We start from the raw sequence: 21,383 nt of genomic DNA, 5'->3' as shown, positions 1-21,383 counted from the left end.
GTTTGCTTGAAGATTTGGTTTTGAAATGATGGTTGAGGTGAGAAATTATTTGGTTGACATGTATTCATAATGTGGAAGAATCTGAGAGTGTGTTTCGTTGGATGGTGGATACTGGATAGGAGTCTTATAAGCTGGATATGTACATTGAGGGGTATGGTAATAGAGCTTTGGCTACGTTTGGAATGTTGCGGTAAAGATAACCTCGTCGTTCTCGATCTTAATCCTCATTCTACAGGTTATTATCATTTGTATATATATGTTTACTAGCTAATCCATTAACTCTGAAAATTAATATTAACTCTCGGAATGGCAGAAACAGAGTTGTTATTGAGTTTCTCTGACCTTGCCATCTTGGTGACGGCAGTTTCAAATACTAAATATTTCCATACAATTTTGGTTCATCTAAAACAACTGGGTCTTGGGCTGTTTGTGGTATATCTCTCCTTATATAGGCTCTTTTGTGTGCGTGACTGTGTGCTATTTCATATTACTAACTTGAAATCATATTACAACCCAATCAGGGAGGCCCTGATTGAATATGGCCCGGCACTGACCCATTGCAGTTGGTACGATCTCAGTATAACTTAAAAAGCATCGATGGTAATGAAGAGAGGATCAAGTTGAGAAGTCACCTGTTACTTAAATATGTTGTCGTTTGTAAACTAAAATAAAACTAAATTGTATAAGATTAAAAAGCCCAAGTGAAAAGGAGAAAATCAAACTTTACGGTCGAATAATAATATATCAATAATATTTTCTCAAAGCTCTTAAAGTGATATTGGAGATTTTGTGATATATCGTTTTAAAATCTATTCAGATCGGTTGAGAGTTGGTTACTCGTTCAGGATTAATTAGGTTTGATTCAAAACCAATCGGTTCGATTGTTTTGCATTGAACATTCTGAAAGGTTGAAGAATTGAACCAAAGAAGAAAAGCAATATATTAATTTTCATACAAGAATCTAACAAATTTTAAAAAATTCTCTATTGATTGGTGTATCATGTGTATTAATATACGATATGTTATATTATAAACGATTTTATTAGATAAAAACAATTAAAAAAAAGTTAGTACAACAAAACCTAATCAAGTTAAATGAAGAGAAAACGAGGGTTTTGTCTTAAAGCTCACCAGAAAGATACGAATGAGAAAAATGTGGTACCCACAACACACCCCCGCATGTGGACACATTTCACCGTTTTAACAGTGACACCCAAACCGTAACCATCCTTCTTAATTCTGTCAAATTAAATTATAAGAAAGAAAAAAAGTAGCTTTATTTTATATTAATCGAAATAAAATAAAATGATAGAGACAGAGAGGGGACCTTAGAGACATACTTTTCAAGATCATTTCATATATGGCTTATTTTTAAAAGAAGAAGAACACAAAACAGTAGAGAGAGAAAGAGATATAGAGATAGAGAGAGATAGGGCTTTGAGGTTTGTGTTTGTATTATAATACATAATATATAGGAATAGTGTCTTCTTCTTCATCATCATCTTCTATCTCATCATCATCATCATGCATCATCTTCTTCTTGGTTCTTTCTTTAGCTCCGATTTATAGCTTTTAATTTTGACTATTTTTTTTCCTTCTTCTACTTGGTTTCTTTCTCTTGATCTCAGGTACAAGAAAAATACAACTTAGAAATCTTTCCTCTTAATTCTTTCAAAAGTTTAGGAACAAAAAACAAAAGTATAAACTCTTAATTTGTTTTTCTTTGTTTATGTCTTCTAGTGAAATGGTTTTTATAAAATTTCTTCATGTCGTCAATCTCTATGGATTTTTCCTGTTCTTATAATTCCTCCCTTCGTTTTCTTCTTAACTTTTTTGTCTTACGAATTATTTGTAGATTATTCTCTTCCACGCAAAGAAGAAGATCTAAAGATGTCGTCATCATCATATAACACAAGCGTTATTCCTTCATCATCATCCTCTGCTCAGCCTTTCTTCATCACCAGCTCCGGCACCGGAGATAACGACTTTAACCGGAAAGATACTTTTATGTCAATGATTCAACAACCTAACTCCTCAGCTCCACCACCCAAGAAACGAAGAAACCAACCCGGAAACCCAAGCAAGTATCTCTTACATATAAATCTCTATATATTTATCACCTTTCTATAAGAATCACTATATATAAGCTTTAAGATAATACCAAGAAGAAAAAGAACCCTAATCATTTGTTCTATTTTGTTTTGTATATCTAGCTAGTATCAAGATTTCATATATATTGACAGGCCAGTATATCTTATATGTTTATACGTGTATATGTCATTTGATTTATGTTTACATGTGTGTGTATCATTTTTTTCGATATAGTCTACATAGATTGACATTTTGGGTCTAATTGGTGACTTAATTTAAATGATTAAATTCTTTAATTATATGAAACAGATCCTGATGCGGAAGTGGTAGCATTATCTCCAAAGACACTAATGGCTACAAACAGATTCATATGCGATGTATGTAACAAAGGGTTTCAAAGAGAACAAAATCTACAGCTTCACCGAAGAGGACACAATCTCCCATGGAAGCTGAAACAAAAATCAACCAAAGAAGTGAAGAGGAAAGTGTATCTTTGTCCGGAGCCAACGTGCGTTCACCATGACCCGTCACGTGCTCTCGGAGACCTCACCGGAATCAAGAAGCATTATTACCGTAAACATGGCGAAAAGAAGTGGAAATGTGAGAAATGTTCTAAGCGTTACGCTGTTCAATCAGATTGGAAAGCTCACTCTAAGACTTGTGGTACTAAAGAGTATCGATGTGACTGTGGTACCATCTTCTCTAGGTAACTAATCTCTATCCATTTCATTTAAATAATTTGTTCGTATTTGATTTAAGTGATGAAACGTATAATATATGTGTCAGTGTGTGTGGCATCTAGATATACCTTCTTATCTTGGTAAAGTATAACAATTAATGGACCACCTTTATTTTGTATTATAATGCAAAACTATTCTAAGTAAAAGCTGCATTCAACACTGCATGTAAAACTTAGCTTATTTACTAATTTACATGGAAAATACCAAATATATATAACCATCTGTGACTGAAATATTGTATATTTGGCCACGGAATTTGAACCTCGAGTACACCGCCTATAAATTGTATGTAGTCACAATGTACATAGGATCTATCAATGTATTTGTTTGGTTGTTGATGAGTAGTGAATAGAGAAAGACAGTGAATAGAAAGTAAGAAAATTTAAAAGATGCTAAATTTGGTCACATACTCACATGCATGAGTTGGATTTTGTTTTTCTATTTTCTACTTTTGTTTTCTTCTTCTTCACTTTGCAGGTTCCCCTTTTTACGAAACTCCTCTTCATTTGTGGACCCTCTTCTTATCTCTTTCTCTCTCTATGTATGTTTATATATACGTACATAGATACATACATATTTGGTAAGAGTGCGTTACTTATATTTATTACAGTGTTCTGGTGAACACTTTAATGCTCTTCTAGGGTTTCTTTCTATATTTTCATGGTTTGAGTAATATACGTTGTTGCAGAATGTGACTGACTTATATTAACATTCATGGGTTTTGCATTAAATGAAGAAGGTCTTTCACTAAATTAGCAATTGACTCGACCTCTATATTCTTCTTTCATTCTCTCCTTTAAATGGTAGCCACAATAACTATAGCATTTATTGATTATGACTCACGGAATAAATATAGTATAAAGTTTTCATATATATGAATTAATAACTTTATTATCGACCGTTGTGTTATTTACATTTCTTTTTGTTTTGCTTTGTAGACGTGATAGTTACATCACGCATAGGGCTTTCTGCGATGCATTGATACAAGAGACTGCAAGAAACCCTACCGTGAGCTTTACGTCAATGACAGCTGCTAGTAGTGGTGTCGGCTCCGGCGGAATCTACGGGAGACTTGGCGGTGGCAGTGCTCTCTCACACCACCATTTGAGTGACCATCCAAATTTTGGATTTAACCCTCTCGTGGGTTACAATCTGAACATTGCATCTTCTGATAATAGGAGAGACTTTATTCCGCAATCATCAAACCCTAACTTCCTAATCCAAAGCGCTTCGAGCCAAGGAATGTTGAATACAACGCCAAACAACAATAACCAGAGTTTCATGAACCAGCATGGTCTGATACAGTTTGATCCAGTCGACAACATCAACCTCAAGAGTAGCGGCACCAACAACAGCTTCTTCAACCTCGGATTCTTTCAAGAAAACACGAAGAACTCAGAGACGAGTCTTCCTTCTCTATATAGCACCGACGTTCTTGTTCATCACCGTGAAGAAAACTTGAACGCGGGTTCTAACGTGTCAGCCACGGCACTACTTCAGAAAGCTACACAAATGGGTTCAGTCACAAGCAACGACCCATCTGCTTTGTTCAGAGGCTTAGCTTCTTCGTCTAACTCATCAAGTGTTATCGCTAATCACTTTGGTGGAGGACGAATTATGGAGAATGATAATAATGGAAACCTTCAAGGTCTAATGAACTCATTAGCCGCCGTTAATGGAGGTGGCGGATCCGGTGGCAGTATCTTCGACGTTCAATTTGGAGACAATGGAAATATGAGCGGCTCGGACAAGTTAACGTTAGATTTTCTTGGAGTTGGAGGAATGGTGAGAAATGTAAATCGCGGTGGTGGTGGTGGTGGTCGCGGCAGTGCTCGTGGCGGAGTTTCTTTGGATGGTGAGGCGAAGTTTCCTGAGCAAAATTATCCATTTGGAAGAGGTTGATAATATCTTATTATTGTATAACTTAATTAGGTGATAATTTTGTTATCTTCGCTTGTTGTTTTCATAATCACTATATAATAATAGTATATCTTTAGTGAGAGCTTTTTAGGTTTGGATTTGGTTAGAGTCTGTCTTTTATATAATAAAAAAGATTGTAAGTTTGCTAGCTATTGTACTGACTTACAACTCCAATATGATTTTATGTGGTGTTGTTTATAACCGAGAGAATGATAAATATTATGGTTTCGAATGAAGAGGGTGGAACTAAACGAAGTGGATAAAGAACGAAGAAATGGGGTTGAATGGTTAAAAAATAGTAGAAACTTGGGATTACACATCTCAGTTTAGGAAGAATACACACAAATCTGACCATAGGCAATCTATGCTGTGTTTTTAAAAACAACCCTCTCAACGGGATGTTTCAACATGATGTGAGGTTAAATCCATGTTTTGGTTCACTTAAAGCATATTTTAACATGTCTAGTTGTTCCAATAACTACCTGGAATATTTTATCGTTTGTAACTATCCAAATACTAAAAAATCCAAAGGAATGTCTCTGTCTATTGTTCTGAACCGTCATGCTTCGGTTGACACCATAATATGAAGTCCATGTTCTCATATACCGATGTTGATGGGATAGAAACACTCCCAAAATCGAAGGTACAGCAGATCATTGTGATTAATCGTCTCCGATCCCGCTCTGGTCCGTAACGGGACAGAAGATATCATAGTTACATCCCACAATCTCTTAATCTAAAATTTACTACCATATAATCTAAAATGGTGTTCCAACAAAAGTGTTTTAAGTTTCGAAAGCTAGCTCTCTAATTTTTCATGTTTGAATATTCAGATAAATCAAATTCGGCTTTCCACCGAGACTAAATGAATCTGATATGATTAGAGGACATGTTAACAAATATATTCTGATCATAAACCACTAATAATTGATCATAAACCATCAAGATTAATCTATTTTAAAACCCTGAACTTACTTTTTAATAGAAAAACCCCTCAACTAAAAAATTTTAATGAAAAAATCTCTCATTTAATAGTCGGTCCATATAAAACTCTACCTAAACTATTAATGAAAATAACATTTAAGTACAAAATTATAATAAAAAAACCCTTCATTTATAATTCTAAGATCGTGTAACCGTCATGCTTATATTTTATTTTAAATAGATTTAGTTTCTAATTTTTTACATGAATTTGTTTATTTTCATTGTTTTACGCAATATATAATGCGATGGGCATAATTGGCAAGTGCTTTAGAGTCTTTACAAAGAAAAAAAAAATCTAAAGCTTTGAAATAGAACCAATCAAGTTTTAGAAGATTTGACTTTTTCTCACATTCAAAATATTTACATGATTTATTTTTTTTGCTATAGAAAACCTCTCTTTCTAAAGCACAATTTTTTAGTCTTTCTAAAATTTTAAATTCTATAGCCAAAATACCTACAATCATATTTCTACATCAAAAAATGCAAAGCAACCACTATTACCAATCTGACCCGATATCTTAATTATATTAATTCATCGTTTTTGTTTTGCATTCTATTGTATCACGACGTTTTAATGCTATTTTAAAACAATTTATGTCTAAAAAACTATACACATCTTTGAAATACTCAAAATTTAATAATATTTCTTTGATAACGGTCATTTAGGATTGTGACAATACTATAGACGAATGAGTTTTTTTGGCTAAGAGATATTTACTTATGGAGTCTAATATATATCCGTAAATAATTGTGGGTTTGTGTTGTTAATAATTTAGAAGTTTTAAATAGACTGATTAGTACTTAAAGGTTTTTGTCATTTAAATCTCTTAGTTAAGGCTTTTTCATTATTAATATAGTTGAAGGTATAAAATGGATCTACCGATACTTGAGGGTTCTTTTCATTAAAATCCCTATAAAATATATGTCTAAATATTTTTTTATTTTAATTTATTTATGTGTAAACTAATGAAATATTTTATATTTCAATTGTTTAATAACTTATAGATGTTACTAATAGTTCCATCAATTAATTAGCTTCAAAAAGTACATAATACTCATTTAAATTATTTATTTATAATCAATACAAAATTATAATTTAATCAGTTACAATAATTGATATCATTATGAATTTGTGCATGTGACATCAATTTTAAATCTATATCAGTTTGCATCACTTTTACAATATTGATATAACTATATGAATTATATCATTTAGAAAATAATACAAAATTTAAATCAATAATGACCTATGTTAATTAAAAATTAAAAAATCAATTATAAAAAGTGAATATAAAAAGTATATGAAGCAAAAAATATAACATAATATAATTTATTTAGTATCTATCGTTGCTATGTTACCACCCAAATTCAAACTAGTTATTATTTGTTGAGGGAGATATTTTTTGTTTGGAACTATATTTTGTTTTGGTCATATGTGATTAAAAAAGTTTATATATTTAAAATATATGTATAAGGAACGACTAAAATATAACTAGGATTAATTAGATGGGTCTAATCTGTTCAAGTGGTACCGTAACCGTATACTATATGATGTCCGGTATTTAAAATAATTGAATTTATTATTTGAAAATAAAAAATCGTGCTTTTCTCGCTACATGTATTATGAACGAAAATAAAACATCCACTTGAATATTTTAATTGTATAGTATATGTATATATGCATACGTACCATGTCATAGATACTAAATTTAATTCATAAAACTAGATTACACATCCCACGTTGCTCATGCAAATACGATATATATATATATATGAGCATATTTGAAGACAATAATACGCCAATCGTATCGGATATATTCCAATACGAAGCATAGTCCAAACACAAGCATCCAACATCTTCATATTATCTAATATCATGTTGTAATTGAATATTCATATACATAATAACTAAATAATTATACTCTATATCTAGCTAGATATATTGATTGTGAGTGAAGATACATAGCGAATGTCAAAATCAAAGAAATATTTATGTTGTATAATAACAAGTTGGAGCAAAGAGAAGGGAATTGATTTTTCCTTACTGATATTTTAATATATTGATTTTTTCACATTTTTGGATAGATAAAATTCAATCCATAGCCAATCTTTACTATATAACACGATTTAATGGAATCAAAATTTGGTGAAAAATGGGGAGTCAAATACATATTGCATATGCATTTAGTATGTTGACTTATTCCTACTGGTTTTGCAAAATATTTTGGCTTTTATATTGCATATTAGTTTAGTAGATAGAATGCCAATTTCTTAAATAAATTCAGTATAATACATCAAATATTAATCGAAGTTTTGAAGTATCATATCGAAAAGAAGAAACCAAATTTCAAAAGTAGTACTTGCATTGGTTAACCAATGTTACTTCAATATATTTAGATTGATCATATGATATATATATTTGTATTGATAATTAAGTTTTCATAATAAAAGTAATTTACATTTGTTTCTATTTTTAATTATGGTTTTTCCTTTTCTGTTGTATTTTTTTGTATTATTTCTAGTTTTATACTTCCAAAAAGTTTTGATTAAATAATAATGCATATAAATATATATGTACTACGTTTCCGAAAAATTATTTATGAACTGTGTTTAAATATATATATATATATATATATATATATAAATGTATGTGTGTGTATAAAGAATATATATTTCTCGAACAAAAAGTTTGGATGTTTTTTTAAAGTTTTGAACTCGTATTTTGAGGATAGGCAATTTTGAAAAGTAGATAAACATGTGCCTAGTTAAAAACCGTGATAATACTAAGATATTAGGGTAATACGTAGCGGTACATTTTTACACTAAAGTTAGAGGTTGATCTCAAAATGATTTGAGAATATCTTCCATAAAATTATATATGTTAATAGGATGGTGCTACAGCCTACATGCTCTTTTGAAAACTCAATGTTCAAGATTTTGTGGGAGCTAGCTCATTGGAGTATTTGAGCAGTTTATCCCCTCTTTCAAACCCCCTCCATGTATATGTTGCCGAATTGGGGTTTTTAGTATGATCTTTCTGTTTGCTATGAGTTTGGTTTAGGTCCGGTTTCTACACAAATTGATGTAGGTCATCTAATAATTCTTCAGCTTTTGGATACGTAGCAAGTAGCAAGGTTTTCCACAAAATATGAATAACTGATGAAAGTAATATGTTGTTCTTCCTATAGAAAGATTGATGAAACCAATGTAGAGCTAATTCTGCATGCTTGATATGGGACCCTTTTCACATATCTACAAACCTCTCAAGTAAGATGCTAAGGTGTTGATGCGGTCATCTTTTCGTAAAGTTTAACAAACATGTACAATTTCTTGGGGGTATCCATGTATATCTCATAAGAGAGAGTTGTTTTGTGAGTCTCTTGTAGCTTTGTCGATAGGTGCAAGCATCGTTGGCAGGAGATGAACATGACTTTCAACTCGGCTAGGCTTTTTGTTAACACTAGCTAGCTAAGGAAAAATGCTGTTGACACTCCGAAGACATACCATAAATCGTTTCTTTTCGTCATTATCGTTACTTTCCCAACTTTGACTATCTCTACACCTACTCAATTTCACATGTCCCGATCCAAAATATATATAACATGACGTACACCACCGGATCATATTAACTATTAAAATCTGTAAAATTGGAATGTTTATCATGTTGTTATATGTTTAGAGTGACAACGAAAATATTAATAGTGTAGATTAGTATATATACACAGAACAAAAAAAGTATATATATATGCCCGAAATCTACCACTACATCACCATTTCTTGATGGTCTATTCTAGGTGGTAGTAATATATAAAGTTATAAACACTAAAGATGACATGTAATATGTAACAAAGCGATAAAAAAAAAATAGTTAAACGGTTTTCTTTTATAAATTAAAATAAATACAATGTGTCTCGATCGAAATTTGTTTAAATACGATATTAATAAGAAACCAATTGAATCAGGTTCACGAAGTGGTACGTACCGAGAAGAGGATAATGCAGAGGTATTTCTGATCCGAGATCCATAAAATCTATGTTTGGAAAATTGTCCAAAGAATATCAAAGAAGACTATGTTTTTGCAAATATATAAGATACACATCTAAAAAATAATCTTTAATGAAATTGAACTTCAAAGAAGACAATGTTAAGTTTTAAAATATATGTCTAACAATAAAAAGTTGGTATACAAGGTTTTTTTTACTGGTTACTCATACTTTCTTTTGAGTATATGTAGGATTGATCAAACTTAAGACATGGTCATATCCACAGTCGCTAGGGCAACCAACACTGGACTCTCGACCTGCTTCTGTCCAAAGTTTTAGTCTTCATGATTTAAAATATTATCTCTTTATTTTATATTATAATGATCTAATATATCAATAAATTTTAAAAAGAAATTAATTTGGGAAAAACTTTAAAATAAGTCAATTTGTTTGTCCTTTAATATTCAATTTTTTATATATTTTTTTAATCCTTTGCTTTTTATTTGATAAGGCAAATTAGTTTTGTTGAGTTATATCTCTCATATTTGTTTTTTAACTTAACAATTGAGTAAAACACGAATCAATTTGAATGTTTTGAAGGATATCTCAGATTTTCGGCATATATATATATATATATATATATATATATATATATATATATGCTTGTTTGCACTCAATTTTTTTCTTTGCTTATTTCGTGCTCCATTTTTCTTTGTAATAGAATGAAACAAGATAAATATATTGGAACTCCAAATTTGATATAATAAAAATACTTAGCGGTAGAAAATGGACTAAGAATTAACACTAACAACTATAACTGTAAGTCAATTTGATTATATTTTATTTTTTACTTGAACATGTAAATAAACCCGTATAAATTTCAAATTCTATATAAAAAAATATATGTGGAAAATTTTAATGAGAATTTAGAATATTTTATTATAAACTTTCAATTAACCAAAATTTCTAGTAGCATTATAAACAACTGATCTCACTTGATAAATACTCTTTTGGTTCATACTAGTCTTTAATTACCAAAAGGAAAAAAGAAACAATTCCAAATCCATATGATAGATCTTGAAGCTCTTTGTGTGTGTTTTTCTCTAGTGGGGTATGCTCCGTATGGAGTTCCAACCATTAGAAAATAATACAGGGGTTATGTTTCTCAGGGAGATTCTTCAATAGTAAAAGAAAGAAACAATAATCAAGTTTGTGAATCGGAGAGATTATATATATATATAAAGTTGTTATGTGGATTTATATTAATTGAAATGGATAAGAAAAATAAAAGGGTAAAGCATGTGAATGACAGAGTTGTCGTTCATGTGAAAGATAGAAAAAAAAATGGCCCGTGAAGAGATTGTCGAGAAAAGTTTATGAATACTACAAAAATTCTTGAGATTTCTTCTGCTTGTTCTTGGTCCACTTCATTATGGGAAATCTTTAATTGGGCCATACAATAACTATTAATTAGTAGATGCATTGATAATATGCTTATATATTCCATTTGAATCAATCACAAATTTGGATCCATTGGCATATAACTTTAACATCTATCAAAAGGAAGTGTATAGTAAGAAGACTAATGAAATCTGTTTTTTTTTTTAGTATATTCAGTTGGTGAAGGTATAAAATCGATAAATCAGAAGGTGATTTAAGAAATTAAGTGAAAATAATGAATATATATATTTTTTTTAAGAATTTGAAGTTATAAATTTGATTATTACTCGTTCGAAACAACACTTTTCAGTATAAAAATTATTTTGATTGGTTTACAATACCGAGACATATGTCTTAAACGGTCATTTAATAATGAGATTTAACACAATATTCCCTATGTTTTTTTAAATTAGTTTTTTAGAAAAATACACCTATTAAAAAAAAAATTAAAAATATAAAAATTATATTAAAAATAATGTATTAATTTTTGTGATTTATATTTTTCTATAATTTTAAACCAATGATATTCAATTATTTATCTTGAAGTTTAAAATTCATTAATAACTAGGTTTTAACCCGCAATTTACCGCGGGCAATCGGTTTATTTGGTTCTTATACTAAATATTTGAATAAATTTGATATCCTAAACTTATAAATATAAATTTTTAGTGATTAGTGAAGAATCGTAATATATGATTTGTATATTATTTTTGTTGAACGGTTTAGATTAAAAGGGAATTAATTTTATTGAACGGTTTAGATTCAATCGGATCATATAAAGTTTAGGAGATTGTTAAGACCAAATTATCCTTAATGATTTTAAATAGCAAAGAACAAAATCTAAAATTAAAATCAAAATTGAGGCCAAATTAGACAAAATTTCAATTTGTACTTCCCTTTTAATAATAAAGGGATAACTAATAAATAGTGTATAGAGAACCTAAAAAAATAATTTTTTAAAACAATTTTTTTTCTAAAAAATCAATTAATTTCAAAAATATACATGCTCTTTGTAAAGAGTTTTGCACAAGCTTACTACAAACAAAACATTCAGATTCATGAATAAAACATCCAATTGGTAAATTGACGAAAAAAATTAAAATAACCAATTGGTAAATGTGCATTAGTTTACAAAAGATAGAATTGAACGATAAAATATAACAAATTTACGCTTTTAATTTTAAAGCAGGGTGTCGTTGATGGTAAAAATCTACTTTCTCTACATGGATTATTTAACCAAGAAAAAAATAGGTTATAAGCAAAACAATTTTAGAACAGAAAAAGAAACAGGGGAAATTAAGAAGATGAGAGAAGAGCTGTCTGTTTTTGGTGAGACAACGATATAATCTCTCCCTCTCGTTTCATGTCGATGGGCCTCCTTACTTCCATCACTTGCATGTATGTCCCTACATTATATATACGAAATTTAACTATTATTGTTATTCCCCTTATAAATTATTACGACAAAGACATTATATTACCATTATTAATATCGTTATTTCAACAATTGTAGATGTTGTCACTCACAATAGTGTAATGATATGTTCACATACGCACACCAATAGAATAAATCTCTAACAAAAAAAATATCTAAAACTAGCTAAAAATCCAAGAAAATATCAACCATCATACACCGAAATATCAAAATACTTGAATGAAGTTCTATTAAATCATTTGAATAGTTATATTTGTAAGAGACAATACAATATCCAATCTAAAAAAAATAGTAACAACAAAATTTAAAAACTAAAACTGTAATTCTTATGTATTCTAATATATACACGATTCCATACAAAAATCGAAATTGTACCTTAGATGCAGTTTCAATTGATGCTACAACTTTTAACCGCAAATTAGCATCAATAATGAAGACGCGTGAATGTTGAGACAGAATTGTTTATTTTGGACCGTCAAATTTAAAATATGATGGGGACAATCCTTTGAGGATATGGTAGGAACATGTTACATACAGAACTATACAAATGCATAAATATATGCACATGTGACACCTATGTGACATGTATATGTATACATGTATCGAGATATTTAGAAAGGAGATCACAGGACAAACACTCGTGACATTGCCAGCTAGTGAAGATGACAAATGAAAAGAAATTAAAGAATAAAAAGGCAAATAAAAGAAAATGAAAACAAAAAGACAAATAAAAACTTAGCAAAGGCTGCTTGTACTCTCCAACTCATTGACTGCCCCATGCAATGATAAGACGATAAATGTGTCAGCCAAAAACAAATATAAAAAAACATTTTTTTCCTATCAAAAACAATTATTCACACCCAAATTTTTTATAGTTAAACCCGTTAGTATAATGTTGTTTTTAGCCTTTGACCCTATAAGAAATAATACATACAAGAACAAAGACTAAGCATTGACTCTAAAACTATAAGCCAGAAATATATTGAATTTCTTAAAGTATCTAATATGTCACAAGGCAAGAAGAAAAAAATCTACGGATAATAATATGAAAATTTCTTCATTGTGAAACCATAAACTATAACTCTGAAATTTGTTTTTTTCAGGAGGGAATCCATTTTATATAAACAATGAAAGGCAAAATCTTTTACAAAAGAAAAAAAAAAAAGAACTGAGTTTAGATAAATTGCAACTAAAATTTTAATTACTTCAAATGGGGTTTTGATGACGACATGCATACCTGAAAGATATAGCATGTACTTTGATGAACTAAAAACCTTTTTTAAAATTTCTCCTTAGAAACTTCTTTTATCTTCTTAGAAACTCGCATGATGGATTCCATAAGGTGGTGAAGTACTTGCCGGACCACCTCCGGTATTCACATTCATGCTGCTTCTATCAGCGGAATCCGACGACGAGCCAACTCTTTCTCTACTATTTCCATGTTGTTGTTGTTGTTGTTGCTGCTGTTGCTGTTGTTGCTGTTGTTGAAACCCTCCGCTTCCACTCATGCTTTTTACGATCTGTCCAACTCCAAGAAAGTCTCTAGTCATGCTCTGTTTGTCAGCGCTTAATCCTTTGTTCACTCCTCCGTACGAACCAAAAGGAGAATCAACTCCGTTAACGTTTCCCGTTGCGCCGGGGTTAGAGAAAGAATTCATCAAATCCTGAAGATTACTCTCATTTTCTCCGTAGATTCCACTCCCAAAGCTTCTTAGGATCGATGAGGCATTGTTATTGTTGTTGGTGTTGCTTCCGTTGTTGTTGTTGCTTGAGGTTGAACCCATTTGAGCAGCTTTCTGTAGAAGGGCAGTGGCTGACATGTGAGGTGCTGAATTTGGACTTTGCATTGATGAGCTAAAGAGTGAAGGGACTGATCCTGAGCTAATTCTATCTGCCGAGCTCATCAGATTGTTAGGGAAGAGACCAGTGCTTCCTTCTCCTCCTCCTCCAACAGCATTTTCGCCATCATAATGGTTTGATATCATAAGATTACCAGAAGAAACAGCAGCAGCGGCGGCAGCATTAGGGTTACTTGTGGCAGAAGTAACTCCGTTGTTTCCGGAGAGGAAGCTGAGATTGAAGACATTGGAGGGAGCAGAATTATGGTTATCATGTGAGAACTGCATCAGATTCTGTTGAAAACTCATTGGTGATTGCTTGATGTTATTGTTCCCAGCCAAAAACCCTTGTTGATGATGATGATGATGATCTTGTTGATCATGAAAGCTAGGGTTTTGCTCTTGCATGAAGTAGCCTGAAGCATTCGCAGCAATGAGATCAGAAGAAGAGCGTGAAGCGGCTCCTCCTCCTCCTCCTCCGCTTCCAAGACGGAGAACGTCACCGGGCTGGTGATCAAGATTCTGTGGGGCCCCCATGTGGGACAGACCAAGGATCATGCTTGAAGCGTTGTTGTTGGAGTTGTTTGTGTTTTGTCCGTACGGGAAGTGATGACTTGGCAAAGAAGTCAATGAAGTTGGGTGTCTCGCACTCTCTTGAGCCAACGCGTCACAGAAAGCTCTATGTGTGATGAAACTGTCTCGCCTGTGACACAAAATAAAATAAATAAAAATCAATTTCACAATGGAATCTATTGGATCGTCAGATATATCTCTATACTATTCATATAAAATGATGAAATAAAAGACATATTTTGGGAAAAGTGAAAGAAAAAAAATATAAATGTAAGTAGAGAGAGAGACTCATCATGTCACGTAGCTACAAATAGATTCGCGTGTAATTATGGGATCTTGAAAAGTAGATAGATGGCTAGAAAGTCACTCTACTACTCTATTATACATCATATTATTATTCACCTGTGTAAACTCTTAACAAGCTTACACACTCACATGTTTGATGCATACAATAAAATTGCACGCATACACATAAATAGGAGTACAATGTTGTGTCACATTTCAACTATGATGATGTATTTGTCTATATGACTATGTGTACGAACAAATCTAACTCTTATCAATATCAGTTTATGCAATAATAATAAACATAAACATTATTAATCAACTCCGGAAAACTATTATGCTTAATTCACTATAATTTATGTATGAAACTATGAATATAGCTATCTATATAATAAATTAATGTGGTATTCAACGAATTCCAAAGGTAGGTGGAAAAAGTTAAGTTTCACACTAATGTATAGAGAATGATTGTCAAATGAATATCTGAGTTTGTCCTAATTCAAGATCTTGTATGTTCAATAAATGCAAGTTGAGCATGTATTCAATGAACTACTTATATTTTTATTTAAGAAAACTAGCTACTTATATATATTTGCAGCACCACATATTTATTTACTTCATTCTATTTATAGAACTCCTCTAAATGCACGCACACACACAAACACAGCAATGCCAGCCAAGACTGAGAAAAAAACTCTATATTCGAAATAATTATTTAGTCTATTAGTTATCACGTCTATGCAAATTTATGCCATTTTATGCAAAATGTGTAGAGTAGTGAACCAAACTAATATGTGGCTATGGTACAGAGTACAAACGAATCATATGAAATAATTGTATTTTCGTAAAATTTTACACATAAGAGAACAAACACTGTAACAACAACCTCCCTAGATATTATATAGTTTAGCAGCACGTGAATTGCCCATATAGTATAAGTATAATTTCATATCCAAGAAAAAAAAATCCTGAGAAAAATATATTAATTTATTTTTATGACAGAAAATAGGGCGGTGTTTCCAAGGCAAAAGAATATTTAAAAAAAAAACTGAAATTGAAATTGGTCCTCTTTGGTTTTGAGTTTCTGCTAGAAAGCATCTATTGAAATATGGCAGTTTCAGTGTCATCTATAGATATAGTTATATAGACACACACACACATTCACGTGTGTTCTTGTATCATTTTTTTTTATAAAAAAAAAAAGAAAAAAAAAACTAAAGTTGCATTTACTGCACGAAAGAAAGCGATAAGAGCATCGAAGACTTCGAGGCGAAACAGAAAGTGAACCTAAAAAAAACCCTAATTCATGAAGAATGACTCACAGACACATATTCACACACATATCACTATAGCAGCTCAATAGATTAAATTATAATTTAAAGAGTTTGAAAGATTTGGATTACTAACCGAGAGAAGAGTGTACCACAGTCACAACGATACTCTTTGGTACCACAAGTCTTGGAGTGAGCTTTCCAATCCGATTGAACAGCGTAACGCTTAGAGCATTTATCGCATTTCCACTTCTTTTCACCGTGTTTACGGTAATAATGTTTCTTGATTCCGGTGAGGTCTCCGAGAGCACGTGACGGGTCATGGTGGACGCACGAGGGCTCCGGACAAAGATACACTTTTCTCTTCACTTCTTTGGTCGATTTCTGTTTGAGCTTCCATGGAAGATTGTGTCCTCTTCGGTGAAGTTGTAGATTCTGTTCTCTTTGAAACCCTTTGTTGCATACTTCACATATGAATCTGTTTGTAGCCATTAGTGTCTTTGGAGATAAAGCTATCACTTCCGCATCGGAATCTAATCAAGAGGAAAATTATTAACTAAATTTTAAAAGTCTTATATTGCATGGAAGATAAATTGATTGAAATCTGAATTTTGAAAAACCAACTACAAGCTAGGGTTTGCTAATTTGCTTATTTCAAGATTTTAAAAAATGTAAAAGGGAGAAGAAAAAAAAGGACATGGAAAAGGGATTTATCTTTTTCACCAATCAATAAGTTCTTTTAAGAAATGATCACATGATTATAAAAGATTTGAATTAAGAGGTAATTAACTTACTTGGAGTTCTTGGTTGGTTTCTCTTCTTTTTCTGCGGTGGAGCTTCAAGCGGTGGCAGCGGTGCCTGGTGGTGAGGAGGTGGAGGAGGAGGAGCAGCGGCGGAGGAATTAGGTGGGAGGAGGTGAGATTGGTCATCTTGTCGGACTCCAAAGAAGGAAGCAGCGGAGGATGAAGAAGCAGCCATGGATTCTTCTGTGTTCTATGTGATGGTGAGAGAGAGAAAGAAGAAAAAGAAAAAAAAAAAGAGAAATGAAATGAAATTAGAGAGAAGAAACTCTTTAACATTAAATTCTTTTTTGACTTCCACTGATATCTTATCTCAATAAAGCCCTAAAATTGGGATATTCCAGATTTTTAATTAATTGGTTATACTTTTTTTAATAGATATAAAATTATTAAAAAAACATAGAAATTCTTGTGAGGTAATAGAAGAGAGAAGTTGAAAGTGACAGGTGAAAAAGAGTGTAGGCTAGTAAAAAGAAAGAAGAAATATAAGTCACCACCCAATGTTATAGCCTAGAGTGTTAAAAGTTCATATTCGGTTAAAAAAATAGGGTAAGATAATCAAACTGAATTTAAATCTAGCTTGGTTAGTTTGGTATAGCTCTAATTTCATATGTATGATACATATGATACTAAAAACTCTATACATTTATTTGTAAAATTTTATATAATTTTTCTTTTGTTTGTAACGCATTTAAATAAGAATATTTATATAATTTTGGTGTCGCCTGTAGACACTAACACATATACAGAGCTATTAATTATTTTTGATATCATTTTTTCTAAATATGTAATTAATTTTAGAAAAAAAAGAAACTATGAGAGCTACAGAGGTCGGTGGACCCAATCCATTTGCCACAAAACGACAGTGGATGGTGCGTGAGACAACCCTCAACAGCTCCTCTCTCTCGCTAACATATGTGAATAATAAATTTCAAGTTTTTTTTTTTTTGGATCTAAAAGGGTTTAGAAAACAATTACCATAGTGTAATATGACTTTAGAAATTGTAGAAGAAGATATTTGACACTAACATAAAATATCTATACGAGATTGCTCTTACAAGAAAAGTTTAGCATCACGATCTAAGCTATATAAAAACATAATTTTTTTGGTTTTATATATCTTAAAGAAATGAAATGGTTTTTTCCTTAAAAAGAAATGAAAATGTTGGAATTTGTGTGTATGTAACATTTAACTAATTTTAAATGTTTGACCATATAATATCTCATAAGAAAAATACGTAACCGAAGAAGGAATAAAAATATAATATTTTGAGTTTGAAATAAATTAGCGGTTGTAAAACTAAGCGACTATGTTTTCATATAATTTTACAATTTTAATAACACATAAATATAAATTTAAAACTATAAACTATAAACTAAATAAATCTCATAAAATTGTATTCTAAAGCTAATGTTTTCATATATATAGGGACAGATTTCTTGAATTTTCAAAAGTTAATCCACAAAGCATCTTATGTTTTTCTTAAATTGTCAAAATAATTATTTGTCTCAATCGTCATCATCATCTCATATGGGTCTCTCTTTTTTGGTTTTAAAAAGTTCCTATCATATCATACATACACACATATATATATGTCTGTCTGTGTGTCATGGAAGATTGAATGTGAAAAGAAATATTCCAAAGATAAAAGAAGACAAAAAGAAGAATGATTGTATATATTTTTCATGTATATGGTAAAGTAAAAACCAAAAAGGATACTCCAATTTTTTAACTATATTTCGTCGTCTCTTCCCATATTCAAGCAATTAGTTAGGAACTATTTAAATAAATCTATGAATAATTTCCCAAATGATAGATCCCGTCATCTTTTTTTTTATCCATTTAAAATATCAAAAACAACTATATAGTATATATCTATGTATATACTTTAGTGACTATTGAAAATCAGTCATGTTCTCCAATGAAGGAGATCAAGAAAATCAACCCATTTTTGTATGGGTCTTCGTTAACGTGAGCATGAGTTATATATAAAACTTGTTTAGCATAAGACAATAGAAAACAAATACGATGTGATTGTTTTTATATGATGGATAATTAGTTTTGTTATGCTAAATTTTTTGAGGAAAGGAATATAATTTGCCATTCCCGATAACAATGACACTTGAACCATATCCTTTCCTCTCACATACATATTCGAATAGAAAATTTCTTTCAAATCAACAGTAAGTAATATATAAATATAGATATATAAACAGAGCCATATTTAAAATAAAAGATAGGAAAAAGAACTTCACCTCTTTTAGCTTGTCGTTTGAGGTCAATTTTTGAAGTAAATTTCTATGAGCTTCTTGCTTCTAAGTATGAAGTAGAGGGCCATATATATATATATATATATATATATAAATATATATACATACATAGTAAACATATACATAGATGGGTTAAGAATAAATTTAGGTGTTATTTAGGCAGTTTTGCAAAATCATTAACTACTTTAATTAATTACTTTCAAAGAAAGTAAATTATTGACTAATTGTATAACTGGACAAAAGGTGTTAGACTTAATTACCATTTATAAATTAAATTACTTTAAAATAATAATAAAATAATTAGTTATTTTAGTATTTACCAGTTTAACCTCCAAGTGTGAGAACAAAAGAAAATGAAAAAAAATCACAGAATAAGTCCCTTAATTTGGTCCAATCAATTCGTTTACTTTTTAAATCTAACTCTTAATTTTGGCTTGTTAACAAATCAACCATTTCATATATACACCATGTAAATATCAGTTCCAATGACAATTTTCCTAATAGATTTTAGCAAATTTTGAAAAGATATATAGCCAATGTAGTAAGATATCAAATGCAATCATATATAGGTCAATCAAATGATTAGATAATATATCCATAAGATATCAAAATTTTTATTAACCACTTTAAACCAATAATTTTTACTATAATTTTCCAATTGTTTTTGATGCTAATTGTATATATATATTTTTAAACAAATAAGAGTACTAGACTACATAAATTTTAATAAGCATAGGGGTTTCTTATTTATTTTTAAAAGTGGTGGTTGTAAAATGACTCAAATTAAAAAACTAAGGAATTTTAAAAATAAAATAATAAAAAATCAATATTTGTCAATTATAAGTTACTTTTAAAAAATTTCTCCATAATGACTGTTGAATTTTTTTATTGACTAATAAATATTAGTCTACGTGTATGTCATGGCGAGGTTATAAATCTTTTATAGCTATCTGAAATACAGTTATGAATTTGTTTGTGTGTAAGTCATTGAGATTTTATAAATCTCTTATATTTATTTTAAGTATAACTAACATTTGTTTGAATACTAAAATATTTTAAAAATAGTATATTTATTAGTTTAACTAAAGCAAATAATTGCAGAATTTTTGAAGTGATTGATATCATTAAAAATAAAATATATATCATGAAATATTAAAAGATGGTGCATATATTTTTGAATTTAGTAAAGAGTAATAAACATATAAAAATTTTCGATTTTTTGAATTTTTGAAACGTATTTGAATTTTTGAAGTGATTGATTTTAACAACAATATCATGAAAAGATGCTTAAAAATTGACAATTTATTATATCATTAAAAATTCTATATTTTAGAGTGTTTGAAGTGAAAAACTTTATGAATAAATGGTCACTAGATTTTAATCCGCGGTATACCGCGGAACGATTTATTTTTTAAAAGTAATATATATTAAAACTTGCAAATTTTATTTTTATAAAATATTTATAGTTTACAGTTTATAATTGTTATTAACTAACACTATACCACGAATTCATGAGACAATTGTTAAAAAACTGAAGTTTTTAACCCCTATTAAAACAACATATTAATAATATTTTAAAATTTTATAAATATTGATTCAAATACATCCACCATATAACCCAATTCCAAAATAAAACACGTTCTGTAATTTCTTTACCCGTCCCGTGATTTTTTTTTAAAGTAGTAATTTTTAAAATTTAAGAATTATTTTTCATATATAAAAGTTTTGCAAATTGTATCATTCTCTAATACA

At 30.2% G+C, this 21,383-nt stretch overlaps 2 protein-coding genes and 1 long non-coding RNA gene across 9 annotated transcripts; 2 read left to right on the top strand and 1 right to left on the bottom strand.

Annotated features, from left to right (window-relative positions):
• Positions 1-355: 355 nt before the first annotated feature.
• AT2G04185 lies at positions 356-560 on the top strand. The gene has a single exon (NR_139991.1). It is a non-coding gene; the product is annotated as an other RNA (long non-coding RNA).
• A 763-nt stretch (positions 561-1,323) lies between these two features.
• IDD4 (indeterminate(ID)-domain 4) lies at positions 1,324-4,982 on the top strand. 6 transcript variants are annotated; one of them, NM_126269.3, is made up of 4 exons: positions 1,324-1,442; positions 1,856-2,080; positions 2,401-2,797; positions 3,770-4,982. In NM_126269.3, the coding sequence occupies exons 2-4, from the start codon at positions 1,891-1,893 to the stop codon at positions 4,731-4,733; spliced, it is 1,551 nt and encodes a 516-aa protein (NP_178317.2). In that variant the 5' UTR covers positions 1,324-1,442; positions 1,856-1,890; the 3' UTR covers positions 4,734-4,982. The 6 variants fall into 6 exon arrangements, with proteins under 6 accessions (NP_178317.2, NP_001325406.1, NP_001325405.1 ...); NM_001335094.1 differs by having other exon boundaries at positions 1,354-1,628; positions 3,770-4,942; NM_001124782.1 differs by having other exon boundaries at positions 1,354-1,442; positions 1,856-2,084; positions 3,770-4,902.
• Positions 4,983-12,279: 7,297 nt separating this feature from the next.
• On the bottom strand, positions 12,280-17,686 carry IDD5 (indeterminate(ID)-domain 5). Of its 2 annotated transcripts, NM_001335091.1 has the most exons (5): positions 17,355-17,686; positions 16,697-17,093; positions 13,831-15,134; positions 12,969-13,363; positions 12,280-12,564 (listed from the first exon to the last, which is right to left on the bottom strand). In NM_001335091.1, exons 1-3 carry the CDS (start codon positions 17,536-17,538, stop codon positions 13,907-13,909), a joined length of 1,809 nt encoding a protein of 602 aa, NP_001324413.1. In that variant the 5' UTR covers positions 17,539-17,686; the 3' UTR covers positions 12,280-12,564; positions 12,969-13,363; positions 13,831-13,906. The 2 variants fall into 2 exon arrangements, with proteins under 2 accessions (NP_001324413.1, NP_178316.1); NM_126268.3 differs by lacking the exons at positions 12,280-12,564; positions 12,969-13,363 and having other exon boundaries at positions 13,596-15,134.
• Between the last annotated feature and the right edge of the window lie 3,697 nt (positions 17,687-21,383).

Source organism: Arabidopsis thaliana, chromosome 2 (assembly GCF_000001735.4).
Source record: "Arabidopsis thaliana chromosome 2, partial sequence".
NCBI lineage: Eukaryota > Viridiplantae > Streptophyta > Magnoliopsida > Brassicales > Brassicaceae > Arabidopsis > Arabidopsis thaliana.
This window is presented reverse-complemented; position numbering and strand designations above follow the sequence as displayed.

Coding starts and splice junctions, on each gene's coding strand:
- IDD4 (NM_126269.3), top strand. CDS start 1,891: ATGTCGTCATCATCATATAACACAAGCGTTATTCCTTCATCATCATCC. Junction 2,081..2,400: donor AAACCAACCCGGAAACCCAA/GCAAGTATCTCT, acceptor TATATGAAACAG/ATCCTGATGCGGAAGTGGTA. Junction 2,798..3,769: donor TGTGGTACCATCTTCTCTAG/GTAACTAATCTC, acceptor TTTGCTTTGTAG/ACGTGATAGTTACATCACGC.
- IDD5 (NM_001335091.1), bottom strand. CDS start 17,538: ATGGCTGCTTCTTCATCCTCCGCTGCTTCCTTCTTTGGAGTCCGACAA. Junction 17,094..17,354: donor AAACCAACCAAGAACTCCAA/GTAAGTTAATTA, acceptor CCTCTTGATTAG/ATTCCGATGCGGAAGTGATA. Junction 15,135..16,696: donor TGTGGTACACTCTTCTCTCG/GTTAGTAATCCA, acceptor TTTGTGTCACAG/GCGAGACAGTTTCATCACAC.